The following is a 20,817-nucleotide window of genomic DNA, read 5'->3' as shown; positions in this document are numbered from 1 at the left end:
CTGTTTAAACAGACCTGCGCATCAGTCTGAGTAAAACCAGCCCCCACTATCCACTTGCGTTTACAAACGCAAAAACCAGCCTCCACTATCCAATTCAAAAGATCAATGAGAAAACTATTCACCCTAACATAATGCGAATGGCAATTTTTTCTCAAAAAACACTTTGCAAATAAAAAACATTAAGTAAGTTTTATATTTTTCAGTGCTCTTCAACTTCGTATTTATTTGGCCTTTTAACTTTTCTGATCCAGCTTCACTAATGAGTTTCTTGTAGGCCAACGCTAAACATGCGTCTGGTGTACAAAATTGAGGCCTGGTATCTATGATGAGTTTATTTATATGTTCACCTCTTTTGAAACCAGGATGTTAAAGCACAATTTATTTCTTTGATAAACAGGGATTAGAAATTTGCATAGAATCTAATTGTCACGTATTCCCTTTTAAATGGATTAAAATCATTTTTAAGTAAGTTTTAATGAATACAAAATAACATTGTATACATGTACATTTATTGTGTAAAAGTGACAAAAATATCTGGACTTGAGGTAACAATAAGGTTTAGTTTTATTTTCATTTGTGACAGTAACATTGTCACACTTCATAACCTTGATTAACCCATAATACACATTTTATATACATTACTGACATCCCTTTCATGAAAAAATAAATGCATCTTGTTTTCTCTCTCAAAAATTGTAAAATGTACTCAGTCCTACAAGCTTTAAGGTATCACCATCTTTATCAATGGCCAATGAGTATTAAAATATTATTTTACAATACAAAATGAATTTTGATATAAACCTGTTTTCTGAATTAATTTTCATAGATGATATAAAAAACTATTTCTCTTGATACATGGTTCTTATATTAAATCCATATTATCACTTTATCAATGTAGATATTCTCTTCTCAACATACAGATATCAGATCAGACATTGCCAATAGTATCAGATTCATTTAGATGTTGTATTTATACAGAATTATGTCACTTTTTGAAGGTCTTGACAGATTTCATATCAAGTATCTCAGCTTGTCTTGTAAACTTGCTGTGCACTTAGGATAATTTCTGTCATGACCTTCAAAAAACTGCTTATTTCTTTAGTTTATGTCCATTTTTTAATTCATATTTTTCATTATAGTGCATAGATGTTCAGTATAAAAGTATATTTGCATAATGTCAGGAAAGTTTTTAATCGTAATGTGTTTGTTTTGTAAATTTGGGAAATTTTTGTGTTGACAGTGGATTTTTGATAGTCTATGGAATATTTATTCAGTACTTTTCATATCTTTGCTGGACAAGGTTTACAATCCGGTCATATCCTGAGAAGAGAAGGGACCAGATCTTAACCCTTGGCTAGTGACAATGTACTTTTGTAGACTGGGGTGCTTTATATCTTGATATATTACCAAATTGTATAGACAGTAAGATTTCTATTGCTGAAGATGTACGTTGACTTTTAAATGGTTTTTGGTCTTTTTTGTATTGTTTGGTAACTGACTAAAATATACTTTACATCTACATCTATTCATAAACATAACCGTTTTTACATGGACTGATATATAATCAAACACTTTACACTTTACAGATATGAATATTTGCTGCAGGAAGGCACTTTCATTTACATTTGAAGAGTAGTGGTTTGTTTTAAAAAAAAAAATCAATTTAAATAAAGTCAATGGGCAGAAGATTACATGGGGACATTCAAAGCTCATAAGTGTAAGGGAAACTAACAATGACTTGGCAAAAAATGACTAAAAGTCAAGTCAACAAAACACTGCATAGAAACATAAAGACTGAACAACAGAAACCCATCTAAAAAGAGGGGATGATCTTAAGTGCTCTGGAAGGGTTAGCAGGGTTTAATAACATTCAAATTAAATGTATGATGAGACAAAATAGTGATTTCTTCCTGTCATTATTGTACATTTTTGGAACAGCTTTAATAAGCGAGAATAGTCTATATTTAATCGTAATATGTATAGAACTACAAAGTTCATAACAATATTCAACAACTTACATTTACTGAAGTTCATCGACCATCATGTTATAAAGGATAATCAAGATCATCCCTTTACTGAAAATATCTAGACGCCAAGTTTATAAATTAACCTGAATTAGAATGTTGCAGTATATTAATATTTGCATCCCAGGAGATAGTATGAAGTAAATAATGGCAATAATTTTATCATAAATGTGTTCCTTAAATGAAACTCAATCTCTATCTGTAATTAGCTCATCATTAAATAACTGTGTGATACTTATTTTCTGTACACCTAATAATGCTTCATACAGTACAATTTGTATGACATTATCAGTCCAAGGGCAATAATTCTGTCAAATGTATGTCAACCTATCGCAAACTATATGTTACTAATCATTATGCAACTATGAATCTAAATTCAGTGCAATATCTGTTGGAGGACAAAAATGGACAACTGTTGAATATTACAATAAAGATGGGGGTAAAACTTATACTACAACCACCTTATCAAGGAGGCATCAACTCTATAACCATGTCAAAGGGACATTTTGATTATGTTAAGATGCCATATTATACTAGGCATATGTTGAATGGTATGCAAAGAAGTTAAATAGGAACAGATAGACTTCATAAAAGTTGTACACATATATTTGTCACTTTTACATATCATTAATAATAAAGTAGACTGAACAGTAAGCATAAAAACCCAAACAAGCACTGGTTTATAAAATAACACATTTAAAACCACAAAATAAATAAATTTAAATAGTTTGTTACATTTGGCTTACTGAGATCACACAAAATAATAAAAACTTGGTGGCAAGCTGGTGGACAAAAATCAATGGTGTCATAAAAAGTACTGCAGCTACTCAGACCACTATTTGAACCTTATATAAATAGTTAGTAACAACTTGAATGTTATAATTATCAAATTGTAAGGGTTAAAAGCATGTTTTTAAATGTTTTTCAAAGTTTTTTGTTGGTTAAAGACAAAGTAAGAAACTAAGGATAATCCTCATATCATTGGTCATTTCTTTAAAATTTTCTACCACAACAATAAGCTAGCAAAATACTGGTACAATAAATAAAGACATCTATGACCAAATCTATTGTAATCTTGCTTAATCTCCCATTACTTTATCACTGGAAAAAAATATTGACTAAAGACAGTTGTCCAGAGTTTTGGATACTTGTCTGCCCAAAGACTTCATTGTTTCTCAACCATCAAGATTAATCTTCATTCAGCAGAACAAAACCAACTTGAATAAGGGTTTGCATAAATTTTCATCTTGTTTGTGTAAAGTAAGTGGATGCTATATTTCCTGATTTTCTTTAGAGTGGAATGATTACTGACTTAATGTGCAAATTTTAATAAAACAGCTTGTGGCATTGTTGTGTGAGTATCAAATTTTACATTGTGGTATGGTTCTTATTAGCCTTAATGAAATGTATGAGGCTTGGTTATGAGTATATGGTTCTGTTGTCGAGGGAATTTTGTAATTGAAGAAAGAGGATAATGACAATATCACATGACTGAGGTTTTTGATATGTCACATATGACAGATATCATATCCTTAGGGCTTTTGATGTTAAATATGTAAAATATCACACCACATGACTGAGGTTATAGATATGCCACATGTCAGTTATCACAGAAAGTTTTCTACAGAAATACACCTTTTCCTTCCCAACTATAATCATGTCAACAAAGAAAGTATAAAACTGACAACCATACAAACAGTTATGACATATATATAACCTCAGTCATGTGTGTGATATTGTATATCATATCAAGAACATTAACTCATGTGAAGTGACTGATATCTGTCATATACAACATATCAAAAACCTCAGTCATGTGATATCTGATATGTGACAAATGTATTAACTCAGTTATGTGATGTGGTATCTTACATATGTGACATATAAAAAAACCTTAGACATGTGATATATGGCATATGAGACACATAAAAAAAACTGAGTCATGTGATATCTGACATGTGACATATCAATTACCTGTCATGTGATGTGATATCTTATTTATTTGACAAATCAAGAACCTCAGACATGTGGTATATGGCATATGTGACACATCAAAAAGCTCAGTCATGTGATATCTGACATGTGACATGTAATCCGAGTAGCTGCAACACATTTTATTGGACTTTAGATTATTTTTTAAATGTTGTGTTCATAAATAAAGTATGAATAATTGTGTTAAAAATGTGAAAACATTTAATACTCAAATAATATGCACCAAAAAAATGTCAACATTAAGCATATATATTCCACATGTATAGCATGGGCTAATATCGTATATCGTTTTTTTTTCGCAATTTGATGACAAAATGTGCAGGTTAAATTTTCACTGTGTATAATTTTCGCTGAATGGGAAAATACACACGAAAAAATAACTATATCGAATTGTTTTAAAAAAAATTGATTAACTAACAGGTAATGGAATACAAAAATAAATATGAGTACTACAAACGAAAATACACATAATTCTGAGAACTTCCAAGGAACGTAAATAATGTACATGGGGCATGTTAAAAATTGAAGGTTTTGATCATTACAGATAAACAAATATCCGTGGATTTTTGTTCTGTGATTTTCACATTTTGTGCAAAATATTCGGGTTATGACACCAAGCAATAGATCGTAGCTAATAAACAATTTCTAACATGTCACTGATTGCTGTGTTGTCAAAAGGTGTGACATGTATGATAAGCTAATTTAGTTATTATGAAAACTGAGATCTTAATTAAGTATGCTCAATCTTGTTATCTGTAAAACAACACAAAAGATTTGATAATTAACAGTATAATGATAATATCTGAAATTTTCAAACAACAATAAATCTTGGAATTTGCAGGGAAATTTACACGGGGTCAAATTTTCGCATTTATTAAACACACGCCAAAAAAAACAGATATACGGTACATCTCAGGTTCCCAGGTTTAATTTTCAGTACTGATTTTAAACATTTTAAATACATTTCTTTATACCATACAATATTATCACTCATCATATCAATAAAAAACAAACAAGATTTTCATGCAAGCAAAGTTACAACATCTTTATCAAATCCAATTCAAACAATAATAAATAAATCTAACACATAAATTCTACATATTCAAAGATGTAAAAATTAATTTAGACCCAAATACTGTGAATTCTTGATTATTCATGGAGTACTCATTTTTGAGGATTTCATGGGTATAGGTGAATTATGAATCTAAGTTTCAACAAAAACCAAATTTTCTAAAGACTTGAATGCAGAATCCGATAAAACCCATGAAATCCAAGTATCCATAAAAAAAAATATATGTTTTCTTATTTCATGAAATCTGGTACCCACCATAATGAAATTATCCACAATATAATGCTGCTTCAAATAAATTTATCAATAAGAAATTTGGAAAAATTAACAGTGGAGCAAACAAGGATCATAAATGCCACTTCCTTAGCTTTTCTAATGCAAAACAAAGTAAATAACATTCTTACAATTAATAAGACTAAAAATTAAGAATGACTAAAGGGTAAATTTCCAAAAATTATAAATGACACTAAACAAAGGTACCAGTATGCTAGTGAAACAGCAAATCAAATATCAATGGATAGAAAAGTACTTGTTAACAAACACACTTATTTCAAAAACTTTTAATTTCAACAACGTTAAATTCTAAATTTGCTGAAGCATGACTAGGGGTAGGTATCTAGTCAAATATTATAGAGAAAAGAGAAATTTCAGGTTGATCATGCAACAACATTAATGGTTATAGGTTCTTCTTAACAAATACTTGTAATAAAATGGTTTCACAGCATTGACAAACTAGAGTAAAAGTTTGGTAAATGTGTTAATATAACACCCTTAAATTACCATATTTGTGACCATAATTAATAACACAAACATCAAAATAAATAATGAAGGTATAAACAGGAATGGTGGGAAGGCATTACATACTATAAATTTACTTATTTTTTTTCTTTTTACTGTCAATTCAGAAATTATTGCCTGCATTTATCAAAGTGATTGCTAAACAAAGAAAACAATTTGACATGAATTAATGCCATTTTAAGAAATAGTGCATACAAATAATGCTATCAGATTTAAAATGCGAGTTTATATTTTTACGACACCTATCTCATTGCAATTTTTGCAATAATAAAAAAATCACAAAATATTTCTGAATTTACAGTAATTTATTTCATCAACTGCTAATTTGCATATATGATGGTGTTTTTCAGCAGCATTCTTGTTTCAGGAAAATTTTAAGTAGCATGGCACAATTAAACTGCATAAAAATCAAGATTGCATAGGTGATAAAAAAATATTGAGAATTCATAGTAAAAAACAAACAACATAACAAATAAAAGTAGGAGCTCTAACCAGCCTGTATCGTCAACCTGGAATCTGTGCATAGTACTGAAAAATGTTTCTCCCTGCATCCAAAAAGAGGATAGTCTTTTTATAGTTGCAAGGTCATTTGAAGAACAAAAATTCTGATAGAAGTACGTAAATATGAAGGACAGTGTTATATAAGCTCAAAATCACAAAGAAGGACTCAAACAATGGAGAAAAAGTTGATGTAATTAGATCAATAGTAGATCAATTGTAACAAAAAGTAAAAGATCTGATACGCAATAGCTAATATAATAAACTTCAAGGTTTATTTAATAAAATTAAATGTCCATACTGGCAAATTTCTAGTAAAAACAAAAGTCTTGAAAAATAGGTGGCATCCAAACAATTAATGATTGATTCTAATAAGATACAAAATTCATACACAATTATAAACAAAATTCAGAAATAGATCTGAAAAAAAAAACATCTAAAAAAAGCAGAACCATTCCAGAGGTTGTATTTAGTTAGATCAAAAGTAAGAGATCTGTAGCTATCTATTTTTCAATTCTGAATTTAATTTAACCTCAACATCATTTTTATGTCAAAAGGCTGCAAAATTTGCCAAAGTGTGAGTAAACCTGAACAAACTTTACACTTAATCTCACTTAAGTACCCAAACAGCAACTATTTACTAACTATAACCTTCCTATCTGTATGAGGGGTTACAATGAAGGAGAAACTTGTCTTTTTCATGAAATGAGGTAAAAAAAAATATATGAAATAAAGAAAGTCAACCGTAATGAAACTCACATGTAATCTGTATATCCTTATCAAAGAAGTATGGGAGTACAATGTATTCTGTTAGCCATCTTGGATCACTAATGACAGCGAATGATCGGTCAATATTTTACTGAAATAAGCCAATTTTAATGCAGAATGCAATTTAATTGTTGTTTATTTTTTCAGATGATGACATATATAAAATGTTATTTAATGACAGAAATTTATATATTATTTTATGGTTGAAATTTATACAATGTTATTTTATGGTTGAAATTTATACAATGTTATTTTATGGTTGAAATTTATACAATGTTATTTTATGGTTGAAATTCATATTTTGTTATTTTATGGTATTTATGTATTAACTGTTTTTTTTTTAAACACAAATGATTTAAAAAAAACTTTAAACTTTGCTTTATACAGGGAGAAAACTATAAAGATAATTACGCTTTATCAAAGAATGTATGGTAAATTTATCTATTTTGTTATAAACAAATTATTCCATTAAATGCAGAAATGAAATGGCACATACAATTGTGCTAAAGTTTGGTTAAGATTGGAAATATGGATTAAGTGGAGAAAATCTTAAAAAATATATGACCCCAAAATGATGGACAAACTGAAGATGGATAATGGATGCAAAATGATTACAAAAGCTTAAACTGGCCAATCAGGCTGGTGTACTATAAATGCTTAAAATTTGACATGAAATAAAATGAGAATGTATAATAATTATGTATAAATAAGGACAGTTGTCTTGCCTTTAAGTCCATTTCATTGAAGACATAATATTGATACATTGAATTTAGTTATAAATTGTGCATGCATCATTATATTTGGTCAAATGGTAGTTTTAAGACAAAATCCTGACACAATATGATAATACATTAATTGTTACGAATGCAGAAACAACAGATTATATCATACCACATCTCCTTATTTTTCTATTTAGCAAGAATGGCTAAAAATCTTGATATCATTTATATATGCTATTAAATTCTAGTGTAAATGATTTGATTTTGGTTTTGATATACATTCTGTGTTCTTCTCCAGTATACACAAAAGGTATAAAAATTAAAATCATTATATCCGTTAGAATGAAAAAAAAATGAAAAGTTTATCAAAAGAAAGATAATACCCAAAAGGTTAATTTTATAACAAAACCTTGTATAATAACTACACACTGTATTAAGGAATACATATTAGTTTTAATGAATATTGTTAAATTAATACATTAAAAAAAGTAAAATATAATATTGCACTGAATAAAGGACATATACAGGTTTGTTAGTGCCCTATACATCTGAATACTGTGATACGACAGGTAAATAAATGTCCCTCAAAATACACAATAATACATGTAGAATAGTATGTGAACCACATGGTGGTCAATAAATAAGGTGTTTCCATCTATATTTTTTTCCCAATAACAAATCTGGATTTGAAACTTCTGAATACTTTCCATTAAATAATAATCAAAGAACTAACATCTCCCTCACAAACTGATCAATTAAGTATTCATAAGGTTAAATATGTATAATCTAGTTATGTATAGGACATATATGTTCTTTTTTCAAAGACAACTTTCTTCACATTTAAAAAGTAAAACTAAATACTTTTGGTTCTTCATTTCTACACATTTAAAATGCACCGTTAAATAGTAACAATTCAAATCACCAAAGATTACTTGGATGAGAAGGAAAACAATTGATGGTCAATATTCAACTTCAACAAAACAAGAATTCTGTAGACGCAGCTACTTTGTAGTAAATAAATCTATTTTGAAATTATCATAGGAGAGGTGGATGTCTTTTAACTTTTTAAATTATCATAGAAGAGGTGGATGTCTTTTAACTTTTTAAATTATCATAGGAGAGGTGGATGTCTTTTAACTTTTTAAATTATCATAGGAGAGGTGGATGTCTTTTAACTTTTTTTTTTTTTTTCAACTGAATTAAATTGATGCTACATGTTTGATGTTTTACCTCCCTGAATTTTTTGACATCAATGAAGTTTACCTGATAAAAATAGTTATGAACAAATCAAAGAACTGAAAATTAATTTGATGAGGCCTTCGGTCTGACAACTTCTAATTTTTGGAACCATTTGACAGTTCGTTTTCCAAAACACTTAACTTTAACTTGTCAGCTATTCCCTTAAGGCTGTTATTTATTGTTGACCTGCAGATATTAAGTTGACCTTCTAAACCTTTAACCTTTGGTGAATAGTTATTTTATTTTATTAGATAATTCTAATATAAATATTGGCTGATAAAAAGTTCCATCAAGCACCTTTCATTATTAGAACAATGTGAAGTTGGAATGTGAAACAGGATAAGTACATATATATTAGAGAAAATATAAAGATGAAAAAGTATATTCAAATTATGTAAAAGTATTATACCTTTAATAAAAAAAATATTAAAGAGTAAAAAAGTCCTTCTGCGACATTCATTTCAAAATTGTGAACAGCACTGTTGAAAAACTTTTGCTGAAAGTATTTAACAAATACACATTATATGTAAATACATATTCAAATGCCAAAATTTGTGTTTGACAATATCCACAATTACCCTGCTATTTCATATATTCATCAAGCCTTTTCTTTAGGTTTGATGCTCTGACAAAGTGGTTGTACAACTGTCATCCACTGAGATTTTTCTGCTTCATCTTTGAACTTGAACACATGCAATCTTCCTGTCTGGTCTTTGATAGTCATCTTACTCTTGTTACCCCCTGTAATAGCAACAATATCAATAATAGAATAAGGTATAAATCTGGTGAAAAAGGTACTACACTGTAATAATAGATCTTTAATTATATCAGTATCAAGCATTTGTGACAAAAGATGATAAATTCATTTATTGTATGTACTATGGCATTATTGCAGAATTAATTTTACAGCAGCGTTTGAAGTCAGTCAGTTTAACAAGAGTGCACACACTGAAATGTCTCGCCTGCTCAGCTGATCATGATGGAATTTTATGTTGAAAGTCTTTATGATAAAGGTAACATGATATAAATAACACATAGCTGAGAGGGTGATAGAGCAGATTTGTTACCCAGAGGAAACATTGTCAATGAGGCGAAGCCAAGGTTGACAATGTTTTTTCAGGGGGTAACAATCTGCTCTATCACCCTCTCAGCTATGCGTTATTTAATTTATTATACTGAATGTTCTGTCATTATTATCTTTTCATATTTATTGAAAGTAATTAACTATGATGTCAGGTACATAACAAGGGTACAGTAATTAGAAAAATTTACAACAGTGAAGCAAGATGTATTTTTGAATAGTCTATGAAAAAGTTCTGATGCCAAAAGTAGAACTTGAGCATTGTTCATAAAATTATCGATGTAAATTCAATTCATTGTCCTTTATATAATCTATTTTTGATTGGTCTGCATGAGAGAGCGACATTCAAAAATTGCCTCCATCTGAGCCATGGGATAGAGTAAATTGTCTCACTCGTATTAACCAATCAAAATCTGGCATTTTAACATGAAGTATAATAAATAAACTTAACATTATCAATGATCCCTCAAAATGAAGTCATGGTCAGATCAACCTTGTAAGATGGATATGTATATATAACAATCTTTTCATACACAAATAGTTGACCTACTGCTTATAGTATTTGAGATATGGGCCTAATTAAGAAAACACAAAAATGTTGACCAATGAACAAGGAAAATGAGGTCAAAGTCAGACGAACCCTGCCAGATAGACATGTTCACCTTACAGTCATTCCATACAAAAAATTTAGTTGACATACTGCTTATTGTTTTTTAGAAATGGATCTAAAAAAGAATAAAATGCCTCGCTGGGCACAGCTTGATACGACCGCAGAGGTCGAACCCTGAACAGTTGGGGCAAGTATGGACACAACATTCAAGCTTGATACAGCTCTGAATTTGGATTGTGATTAAATATTTGACACAGCATAGGTTTCTGACACAGAAAGAATGTGGTCTAAGAACTTGAATTTTTTTAATTTACCAATGTCCAAAATCAAAATTCATGGTTAGATTCAGCATATCAAAGAACCCCATATATTCAATTTTTGTTGAAATCAAACAAAGTTTAATTTTGGACCCCAACTTGGACAAACTTGAAAACTGTGTCCATAATCAAAATCTAAACACATGTTTAGATTCAGCATATCAAAGAACCCCAAGAATTCAATTTTTGTTAAAATCAAACTAAGTTTAATTTTGGACCCTTTGGACCTTAATGTAGACCAATTTAAAAAACAGGACCCAAAATTAAAAATCTTAATACACAGTTAGATTTGGAATATCAAAGAACCCCAATAATTCAATTTTTGATAAAATCAAACAAAGTTTAATTTTGGACCCTTATGACCTCAATATGAACCAATTTGATAGCGGGGCCCACAAATAAAAAATCTAAATACATGGTTAGATTCAGCATATCAAAGAACCCCATATATTCAATTTTTGTTGAAATCAAAAAAAGTTTAATTTTGGACCCCAACTTGGACCAACTTGAAAACTTGGCCCATGATCAAAAATCTAAACACATGTTTAGATTCAGCATATCAAAGAACCCCAAGAATTAAATTTTTGCTAAAATCAAACTAAGTTTAATTTTGGACCTTAATGTAGACCAATTCAAAAAACGGGACCCAAAATTAAAAATCTATAAACACGGTTAGATTTGGCATATCAAAGAACCCCCAATAATTCAATTTTTGATGAAATCAAACAAAGTTTAATTTTGGACCCTTTTGACCTCAATATGAACCAATTTGATAGCAGGGCCCACAAATAAAAAATGTAAATACATGCTTAGATTCAGCATATCAAAGAACCCCATATATTCAATTTTTGTTAAAATCAAACAAAGTTAAATTTTGGACCCCAATTTGGACCAACTTGAAAACTGGGCCATAAATCTAAAATCTAAATACATGTTTAGATTCAGCATATCAAAGAACCCCATATATTCAATTTTTGTTGAAATCAAACAAAGTTTAATTTTGGACCCCAACTTGGACAAACTTGAAAACTGGGCCCATAATCAAAAATCTAAACACATGTTTAGATTCAGCATATCAAAGAACCCCAAGAATTCAATTTTTGCTAAAATCAAACTAAGTTTAATTTTGGACCCTTTGGACCTTAATGTAGACCAATTTAAAAAACGGGACATAAAATTAAAAATCTCAATACACGGTTAGATTTGGAATATCAAAGAACCCCAATGATTCAATTTTTGATGAAATCAAACAAAGTTTAATTTTGGACCCTTTTGACCTCAATATGAACCAATTTGATAGCGGGGCCCACAAATAAAAAATCTAAATTCATGGTTAGATTCAGCATATCAAAGAACCCCATATATTCAATTTTTGTTGAAATCAAAAAGAGTTTAATTTTGGACCCCAACTTGGACCAACTTGAAAACTGGGCCCATAATCAAAAATCTAAACACATGTTTAGATTCAGCATATCAAAGAACCCCAAGAATTCAATTTTTGTTAAAATCAAACTAAGTTTAATTTTGGACCCTTTGGACCTCAATGAAGACCAATTTAAAAAACGGGACCCAAATTAAAAATCTAAAAACACGGTTACATTTGGCATATCAAAGAACTCCAATAATTCAATTTTTGATGAAATCAAACAAAAGTTTAATTTTGGACCCTTATGACCTCAATATGAACCAATTTGATAGCGGGGCCCACAAATAAAAAATCTAAATACATGGTTAGATTCAGCATATCAAAGAACCCCATATATTCAATTTTTGTTGAAATCAAACAAAGTTTAATTTTTGACCCCAATTTGGACCAACTTGAAAATTGGATCTAAAATCAAAAATCTAAATACATGTTTAGATTCAGCATATCAAAGAACACCATATATTCAATTTTTGTTAAAATCAAACAAAGTTTAATTTTGGATCCTTTGGACCTTAATGTAGACCAATTTGAAAACTTAAAAATCTAAATACACGGTTAGATTCAGCATAACAAAAAAATAAATGTGGTCAAAGATTTTACATACTGTGCAATTAAAGATTACTTCTTGAAATTTTTCAATATTTGAAATTTGAAAAAAAAATAATATTTGAGGAATAATTCTTTTTAATTTCTGAAATCTGAAATGAGAAAAAATTGACCCCTCACAATTACTTTTTACCCCCCCCCCCCCCTTTTTTTCCCCCAAAAAATTCTTTCCCTCAAGATATGGTCATAATCTCAATTCAAATTTCCAATGGAGTTTGCAACCATAATTACCCATTTAAATTTACCATAGTGCTAACTTAATCTATTTTATAATAGAATTTAAAATATAGTGTCAAATCTTTCATATAGATTTTTTTGTAATCATTTGCAGATATTTTTACTGGTCTTCCTTTATAAATATGCATTTCTTTAAACATAATTTAAAAGCAGTGTAAGGGAAGTAACCAAAACGTTGTATTTGGATAACCTCCCTTACACTGTTTTAAATTATCTTAATTGTTCATTAACCATTACTTTATACATAATTTAAAAGCAGTGTAAGGGAGGTTATTTCAATGATGTATTTGATTTATCTCCCTTACACTGCTTTAAATTATGTTTTGTACTTAAGTATTTGTCCATTAACCAGGACAACCTTGTTTTTCCCCCTTTTTTGCCCCTAATTCCTAAACGGTTTGAGCCATAACCCCCCAAAGCAAATCCTAACCATCCCTTTGTGGTATGGAAACTTGTAGTATAATTTCAGAGAGATCGATACACCGTTCCACAGTTATTGTCTGGAAACTAGAAAATGCTTATTTTTGGCCCCTAATTCCTTAACTGTTGGTACCATAACCCCCAAAATCAATCCCAACCTTCCTTTTGTGGTATTTAACCTTATGGTAAAATTTCAAAGAGATCCATTCACTTAAACTAAAGTTAGAGTGTGAAAACCAATGTGTCTTCGGACGACGACGCCAACATCATACCAATATACGACCGCAAAAATTTTTTGCTGTCGTATAAGAACTTAACATTGATCCATGAAATTTTGTCAAGGTGATGTGAATCCAGTCTGAAGGATATGTATACCTTGCAATGATTCTGTTTACTAAATACATATGTCATATCATTCATAAATACTAGTGTTGTCATTGGTTAACTGTTTAACTGATTTATTGTGGTAAGGACCGAATATTGATCTTTAGATATCAATTTTCGTGGATTTCAAGGGTACAGGTGAACCACTAAATTAAATGTTCAATGAATGAAAATTTCCTATAGGCTTGTATGCAGACTTCAGCAAAACCGCTAAATTAATTACCGTAATCGCCCTTGTGTAGTTTGCACTGGTACATTGTCCACACCCCCTTCTCGACACGAGAATTCAGGTAAAAAAACTTTTTGTAACTGTTCGAAAACGTTTAATGAAACTCAGGTAATTTCAAATTGTGTGTGATCGTTTGCGGTATTTTCATGAAAAAACCCGTTTTCCATCATCAAATAAAAGTTGAACATGTTTAAAAATGATTCTAGAATACTTCACGCGTGTTAACATAAGTCCAAATCACAAAATAAAACAATTGAGAAACTTGTGTATGTTTAAACTGAAATTTAGAATAGCACGTGTAAATGAAAATTAATTACGGTGAGAGTGGCGGAAAATCCGTACTAAATAGATACCACTAGAATACAACTTTTAAAGTAAAACAGCTCCATCCTTTAGTAAAATGCTGTTAAACATATCCATCATATTAATGTTTGAAGGATCTTAACCTAGTAGAACAAAACACATGCGTCATTATGAATCACCAAAACAGAACGAATAACCGATTAAGTTTTGTAGTTTATACATCGTTATGCATAAACTGGTTCCTGGCTAACTAAAACACTTTTTTCATTCTGTTAAATACAAGTGGTTTCCAGTTTATGTTATGCAATGCTGTGAAAAGAAACGAGACATTTGTAATGAAGCATTTAATTTTGAAATTAATCACTTTATAATGGATTTTGAATTAAAATTGCACATTCATATGGATTAGGTAATACATTAGTTTTGAAAATGATAAAGGTGTCCTCTACAATTTCAATAACAAACATGGCGGAACGTAAACAAACCTCGCGAAATCAAGTTTTTCTCTTATTTCTTGCTTATCGTACTCTATAATCAGCACCCTTGTCTGGCAGATTTAATTTTGGGGAATAAAACCACGGATTATACAAGCCTGAATTCCGTATCCAGGAACATGTAAGTTTTCCTTAATCCACAAAAATTGATACCCATGAAAAATAAATGAATCCACAGTATCAAAACAATGAACAGGTTAATCAGACCTTTTTTCAATTTAGTTAGACTTGATATAAATGTTTATTGAAACCATTAATAACAATGTTGAATCTTATAAAAATCATCAAGGTACTTAATAGAATCAAGTGTCCAGTATATTGATAACTTGATTAACAATGAAAACATTCCATTTTTACATAATTAATTCACATAAAGGCATCTTGGGCAAAATCTAAAGTATACACAGTATAGGTGTGTAAAATAAATACATTGCATAGATGTAAGCTGATCAATGATAACGATTTAAATCAATCATAATTTCACTTTAATTTAATTGTGTGGATGTACATGTAATAATGTTTATCATCCACATCTAAGGCTTGGTCATATTTCAAAAGCAATTCTGATTAAAAAATTGTGAAATGAAAATTTTTGTGTATACTGGTCATGCCATGAACAAAACGGAATCTATAGGATAGGATTTCAATATAAACTTCAATACATCATTCATATAACCATGCATTGGTAAAGTAATGTAGACACTAATATAACCATGCATTGGTACTGTACTGCAGACTATGTCTTTGAACATCAAACTTTACTATCTTTTTAGCTTTGGCTCATACAAGTCATTTCTAAATACTAATGACAAGATCTCAAAATGAGGCTATTTTTACAGATTTTGAAGTTTTGAGTGAAATGCAAGAAGTTTGAGGCCCTAAACAATACATAAGAAACAATACAAAAATGTTAAAACTGATATTTGACAGATTACTTTATGTCTTGTGACTATCTGGAGCATGTTATTTGATAGAATTATATTCGTTAATCAAACTGCCAAAAATGTGGCCTTATCACAGTTTCGATTTCAAAGTTAAAAGTGGATTAACTCTGAAGAAAACTCAATGCCTGGAACATTACACTCATGTTTACTTTTTATTATAGAATGTAAGAAGTTTTCATCAACAATTAATAATTTGAGGATTTGGGATGAAATGATAGATGCATGACAAAGTCATAATTTGTAAGTAATTATGAGGCAAATCTTTGGGGACAGGAACATCTCACCCATCTCTGAATACAAGAATCTAACAATGTAATATGTTTCATGTAGATACATAAATCATGTCTGAGAAGTTAGGACAATAAGAACACTAGTAAAAGCATACAATAAACAATACCATATCAAAAAAGGCTTGCTGCTAGTCAGCCTCTTTTCAGATCTAAAAGACCATGAACTAAACATTTCAATAAGCAAAAAAGTCAAAATAAAATTCAATAAGCAAAAAAGTCAAAATGAAATTGCTATACAATTGAGGAATTAATGAGAATAAATATGAATGACCATAAACAAGCTGTAAACATAAATATATATCTAGCAATATTTGTATGATCTAACCTGCTTTCTTTGATTCTTGTAAGCTGCCCCGATTCAGTTCAATCACTTTATATTTTGTCTCAATACCCTAAAAAATATATATGTTAATCTATAATAAACTGTTAACACAGAGATATGTGTCGCATTTTGTAATTTTATTAGTATAATGCAAATGTTGAAATTAAAATGGCAATATTCAAACATGTAAACTAAGCAAATCAATCAAAGTCAATAAACCATGACTGAAAGTGCAGGGCCAAATAACCTTCATGCAAATGAGAAATGACAATGCTTATAAAACTTTATACAAAATACCATTTTCTTATCATTAGTGGTTCTCTTTAAACTATTTAACCTAAACACAAACTTTAACTTGTAAACTATGTAAAAGTTTCAAAGTCAATGAACAATGACTGAGGGGGAGGGGCAAATAATCTCCATGTGAGAAGAGATGTGCCAATGCTAATACATCTACATACCAAATATCATTGACCTACCACTATTGCACTAATGGTTCCCCTTAAACTGACCTAATAACAAACAAATGCATGTAAACTAAGCAAAAGTTTCAAAGGCAATAGACCATGACTGAGGTGGGACAAATAATCTCCAAGGAAATGAGATATGCCAATGCTTAAAAAACTGTATACCAATTATCATGGATCTACCACTAATGGTTCCCCTTGAACTGAACTTATCACAAACTAATAAATATAAACTAAGCAAAAGTTTCAAAGAAAATAGACCATGACTGAATGGGAGGGGCAAATAATCTCCATGTGCATACCAAATATCATTGACCTACCACTCATGGTTCCCAATAAACTGACTTAATCACAAACTAATACATTGTTGACGCCACTTCGTCGAAGCCAGACAAAAATGAGAACCAATGATATAACATGGTTATAAAGTTATTAGATCTGTTAGGACTGACTAAGAATTGCTGTAATGATATGATGGCTATCTGTTAGGAGATACTTAATGTGATTTCTAGTATAAGCAGGTCTGTTAGGCATTTCTATCTGAGACTCAATTTTTTTTCACTTTAATGACTGAAAGCTTTTAGTCTCTCTTATTATTACTGTGAAAATTCAACAGTAATTATACCAAAAGTGAGTCAACCAGAGCTAAACACAATAAATCTTCTTCTGATCTGCACTTCTGCATGCATTACAAAAATGTCCAGACAAGAACAACAGCTATATTCTTAAACAAACATCAGTCAACTGGAACAAAACACAAACTGTAACTCATCATTGTATAACAAAAAACAACAAATCTGCAGGCATTACAAAAAAAGTACAATATTAAAGAATTTGTTTAAGTCCAAGGGCTGTAATTCAGCCAATAGTCAGTAAACCAGAAAACAATGCAAACTGGATCCGTAAGTCATCATTATACACTTATGTACCAAAAATCAGATCAACATCTGCAGGCAGAACAAATAAGTTACCGACATCGCTTTGATTTCCAAAGGACAGACATGGGTAGCACTATATGCTCATGCCACTTAGTCACGGGTGCATAATATGATATTAGTGTGTCATATAGACACCTCATTTAAGAATTGAATGCTTCTTTTTGTAAATTCATTGGGGTGTAAAAGCGTTGACCAAAGTACATTTGTATAAAGCGCTTCATTCTTAAAATGAACGCATGGTCAACGCTTTTACATCCCTTTGAAATTACTAAAAGAAGCATTCAATACTTATAATTACATTTTTTCGTTATGATCATGAAAACACAATTACTATCAGTCTTTCTTTTATTTACATGTGCACTTTACTGTGTAAACGTGTGTCATCATGTATGTTTCAATTCATGCAATTCATTTTGAAATGAAGAATGACGTGAGATTGCTGTTAGCCAATCAAAATAACGTATAATAATGAAACATACATCTAATGTAATTATTCAGATTTATAAATGAAAATTATAATTTCCCTTACTCCCAATGCCATAAAATATGTTTGGTATCTAGTGATTGATCATATCAATAAATAAAGAACAGTTTAGTTAAGCAGTTAATTAATATTTTAATGAATGTGTAATGGATACATTCTCAGTGCCCATCATAACAGTTGGATGTAATTGCCTGTTTACTCTGATACTGTTATATAATTCAAACATATATATATGGGCAAATATATGTGGTATAATACAAGGGTTGAGATCATTAGATACCTTAACTTAGATAGGAAGGGGTATAATGATTTTATAGCTATAAATACGTTACCATCATAAATTCTGAGTGTAACCCCAATTGCGTCATAGGTCAGATAGATAATCCCGACTAAAAATAAACGTACTCTCACTGGTCCGGACATATACCCCTGTTTGCCCATATTCTCCCATTCAATTTCCATCTGCGACATTGGTCACACATGCAAATTATTACAGATTCAACAGAGAAGTGTTTAGTTGTTTGTAAAGTTTTTTGAATAGCTTAATTGCTTTTCATATATTGTGTATATTATTGGAAATTTATTCCCTTGTTTAGTTTGAATTTCTAAACAAATTATTTGTGTTTTTTTGACTAAAGTAAATTTTATTATGGACTTTAATTTGAATAGTCCGTACGTAAATATTCCTGGTTCGGACTATCTCCTAGATGGGTCACTACCTTTAAGTCCCCCCCAAACTACCAGTACATTGACCGGAGTTTCGACAACGGTGTCTGGTAATGCTACCTATCCGACCCTTTCACAAGGTTCGGCCATGCATTTTGGGGGGTACCTACGTCAACTTCTGTGACTCATACTTTATCTAGGCCTGTTAATTCATCGGGTACTATTAGTTCTGTCCCAGGTACAGCTATGGGCTTGAACTTGCCAGGTTCTAGACCCCCATTATCCTATTGTGGGTATATGCTTCCCAACTCGGGCACACAACCTTTACCCTCATGGTCTCAGCCACCTTGGCCACAGTCTTACCCTTATGGTGGGTTTATGCCAAACCAACCTGGTTTTTGGCCTTATAGGGACAATTTCTATGGTCCCCCTTCTGGGGTAGCTAATGCACCACCTTTAGCTCCTGCTCCACCCGTAGCAGTATCTTTGACTCCTGCAGTAGCTCCTTCTACCACCGTACCTGACTCGCGAGCTCAATCTTCTAGCTCTTCTCATTGTACTCAGGGTTCTGATCATGCATCATCTTTGGATTGTTTTCAGAAGTTACTTTTGGACTTTGGTGAGTCTTTCAAGGCTGAATTTAGTACTCTATCCAGTCGTATGTCTCTACTGGAGAATAGAGTTTCTTCTCATCAACCTTCTCCAGCTAATTGTGTGGAATATGATGAGAGGGAGGATGACGAGCTTTCTGTTTCCCCTGGGAGTCATGAAAGGGCTTTCCTCACTGATGAGGATGTTGAAAGTTCTTCTTCTCCCAAGGTATCGAAGACGGCTCCTGAGCCTTCTTCTAAGTCAGCTCAACAACCTCCCACCAAGGAGACTGAGGATCCTCCATCCTTGAAGGATCTTAGGGATAAGGTGTATACCTTGATGAGGGATGAAGACATATCCCTTTTGCCTCTCCTTCCAAGCCGAAGAAACCTTCTTCAACTTTTGAAGCTTCCTGTGGTATTTCTCAGGATACTGTGACTTCTCACAATTCTTTTCCTGAATCTGGCCATATGGCTCTGGATTTGGAATGTCATCCTTTTCTGATCAGGTTACGTACAAGGATTTTGATATCTTTGATTCTTCACTGGGTAGACTTGTTCCCAGTTGTGACAAATCTATGTCATCTTTATTGGGAAAAAAGCCAGTAGATGGTCTTCGTCTCACTCAACCTGTTTGGTCAAAGACTGAGAATCTCCTTCGTAGTGCTTCTCAAGTTCTTGGCACAGCCGAACATTTTCTAGCTGCAACCGGACATTTGCTTAACAGCAAAGATTCCGTTGTTCGAGCAGAAGTACGATCCTTCTTAATTCAACTGTATAAAGCTCTAGGTTTATCTCAGTTGCTTTTAATGGGTTCTATTGCTAATTGCACCCTATCTAAAAGAGCAGAGTTTCTTGAAAACATTTCTGTTGCTGAGCCTTTGAAAGATTCTTTACTGAAA

General features: G+C 31.1%; 1 protein-coding gene across 3 annotated transcripts in view; it reads right to left on the bottom strand.

The window, feature by feature from the left end:
- Positions 1-1,643: 1,643 nt before the first annotated feature.
- The window catches only part of LOC127732933 (pleckstrin-2-like), a 40,069-nt gene continuing 20,895 nt past the window's right edge, over positions 1,644-20,817 (bottom strand). The window contains exons 9-11 of one of the 3 annotated variants that reach the window (XR_007996555.1): positions 16,774-16,840; positions 9,045-9,848; positions 1,644-9,005 (exon numbers count right to left, since the gene is read on the bottom strand). Coding sequence is in view for 1 of the 3 variants with exons in the window: in XM_052242183.1 (XP_052098143.1) it covers positions 9,706-9,848; positions 16,774-16,840 (210 nt within the window). In the remaining 2 variants the exon portion in view is untranslated. Of the gene's footprint in view, positions 9,849-16,773; positions 16,841-20,817 lie in introns of all 3 variants that reach the window. The other 2 variants (XR_007996568.1, XM_052242183.1) reach the window with 2 other exon arrangements.

This window comes from Mytilus californianus, unplaced genomic scaffold (genome assembly GCF_021869535.1).
Source record: "Mytilus californianus isolate M0D057914Y unplaced genomic scaffold, xbMytCali1.0.p SCAF_1, whole genome shotgun sequence".
Lineage (NCBI taxonomy): Eukaryota > Metazoa > Mollusca > Bivalvia > Mytilida > Mytilidae > Mytilus > Mytilus californianus.
The sequence above is the reverse complement of the archived record's forward strand: the minus strand, read 5'-3'. Positions and strand labels throughout refer to the sequence as shown.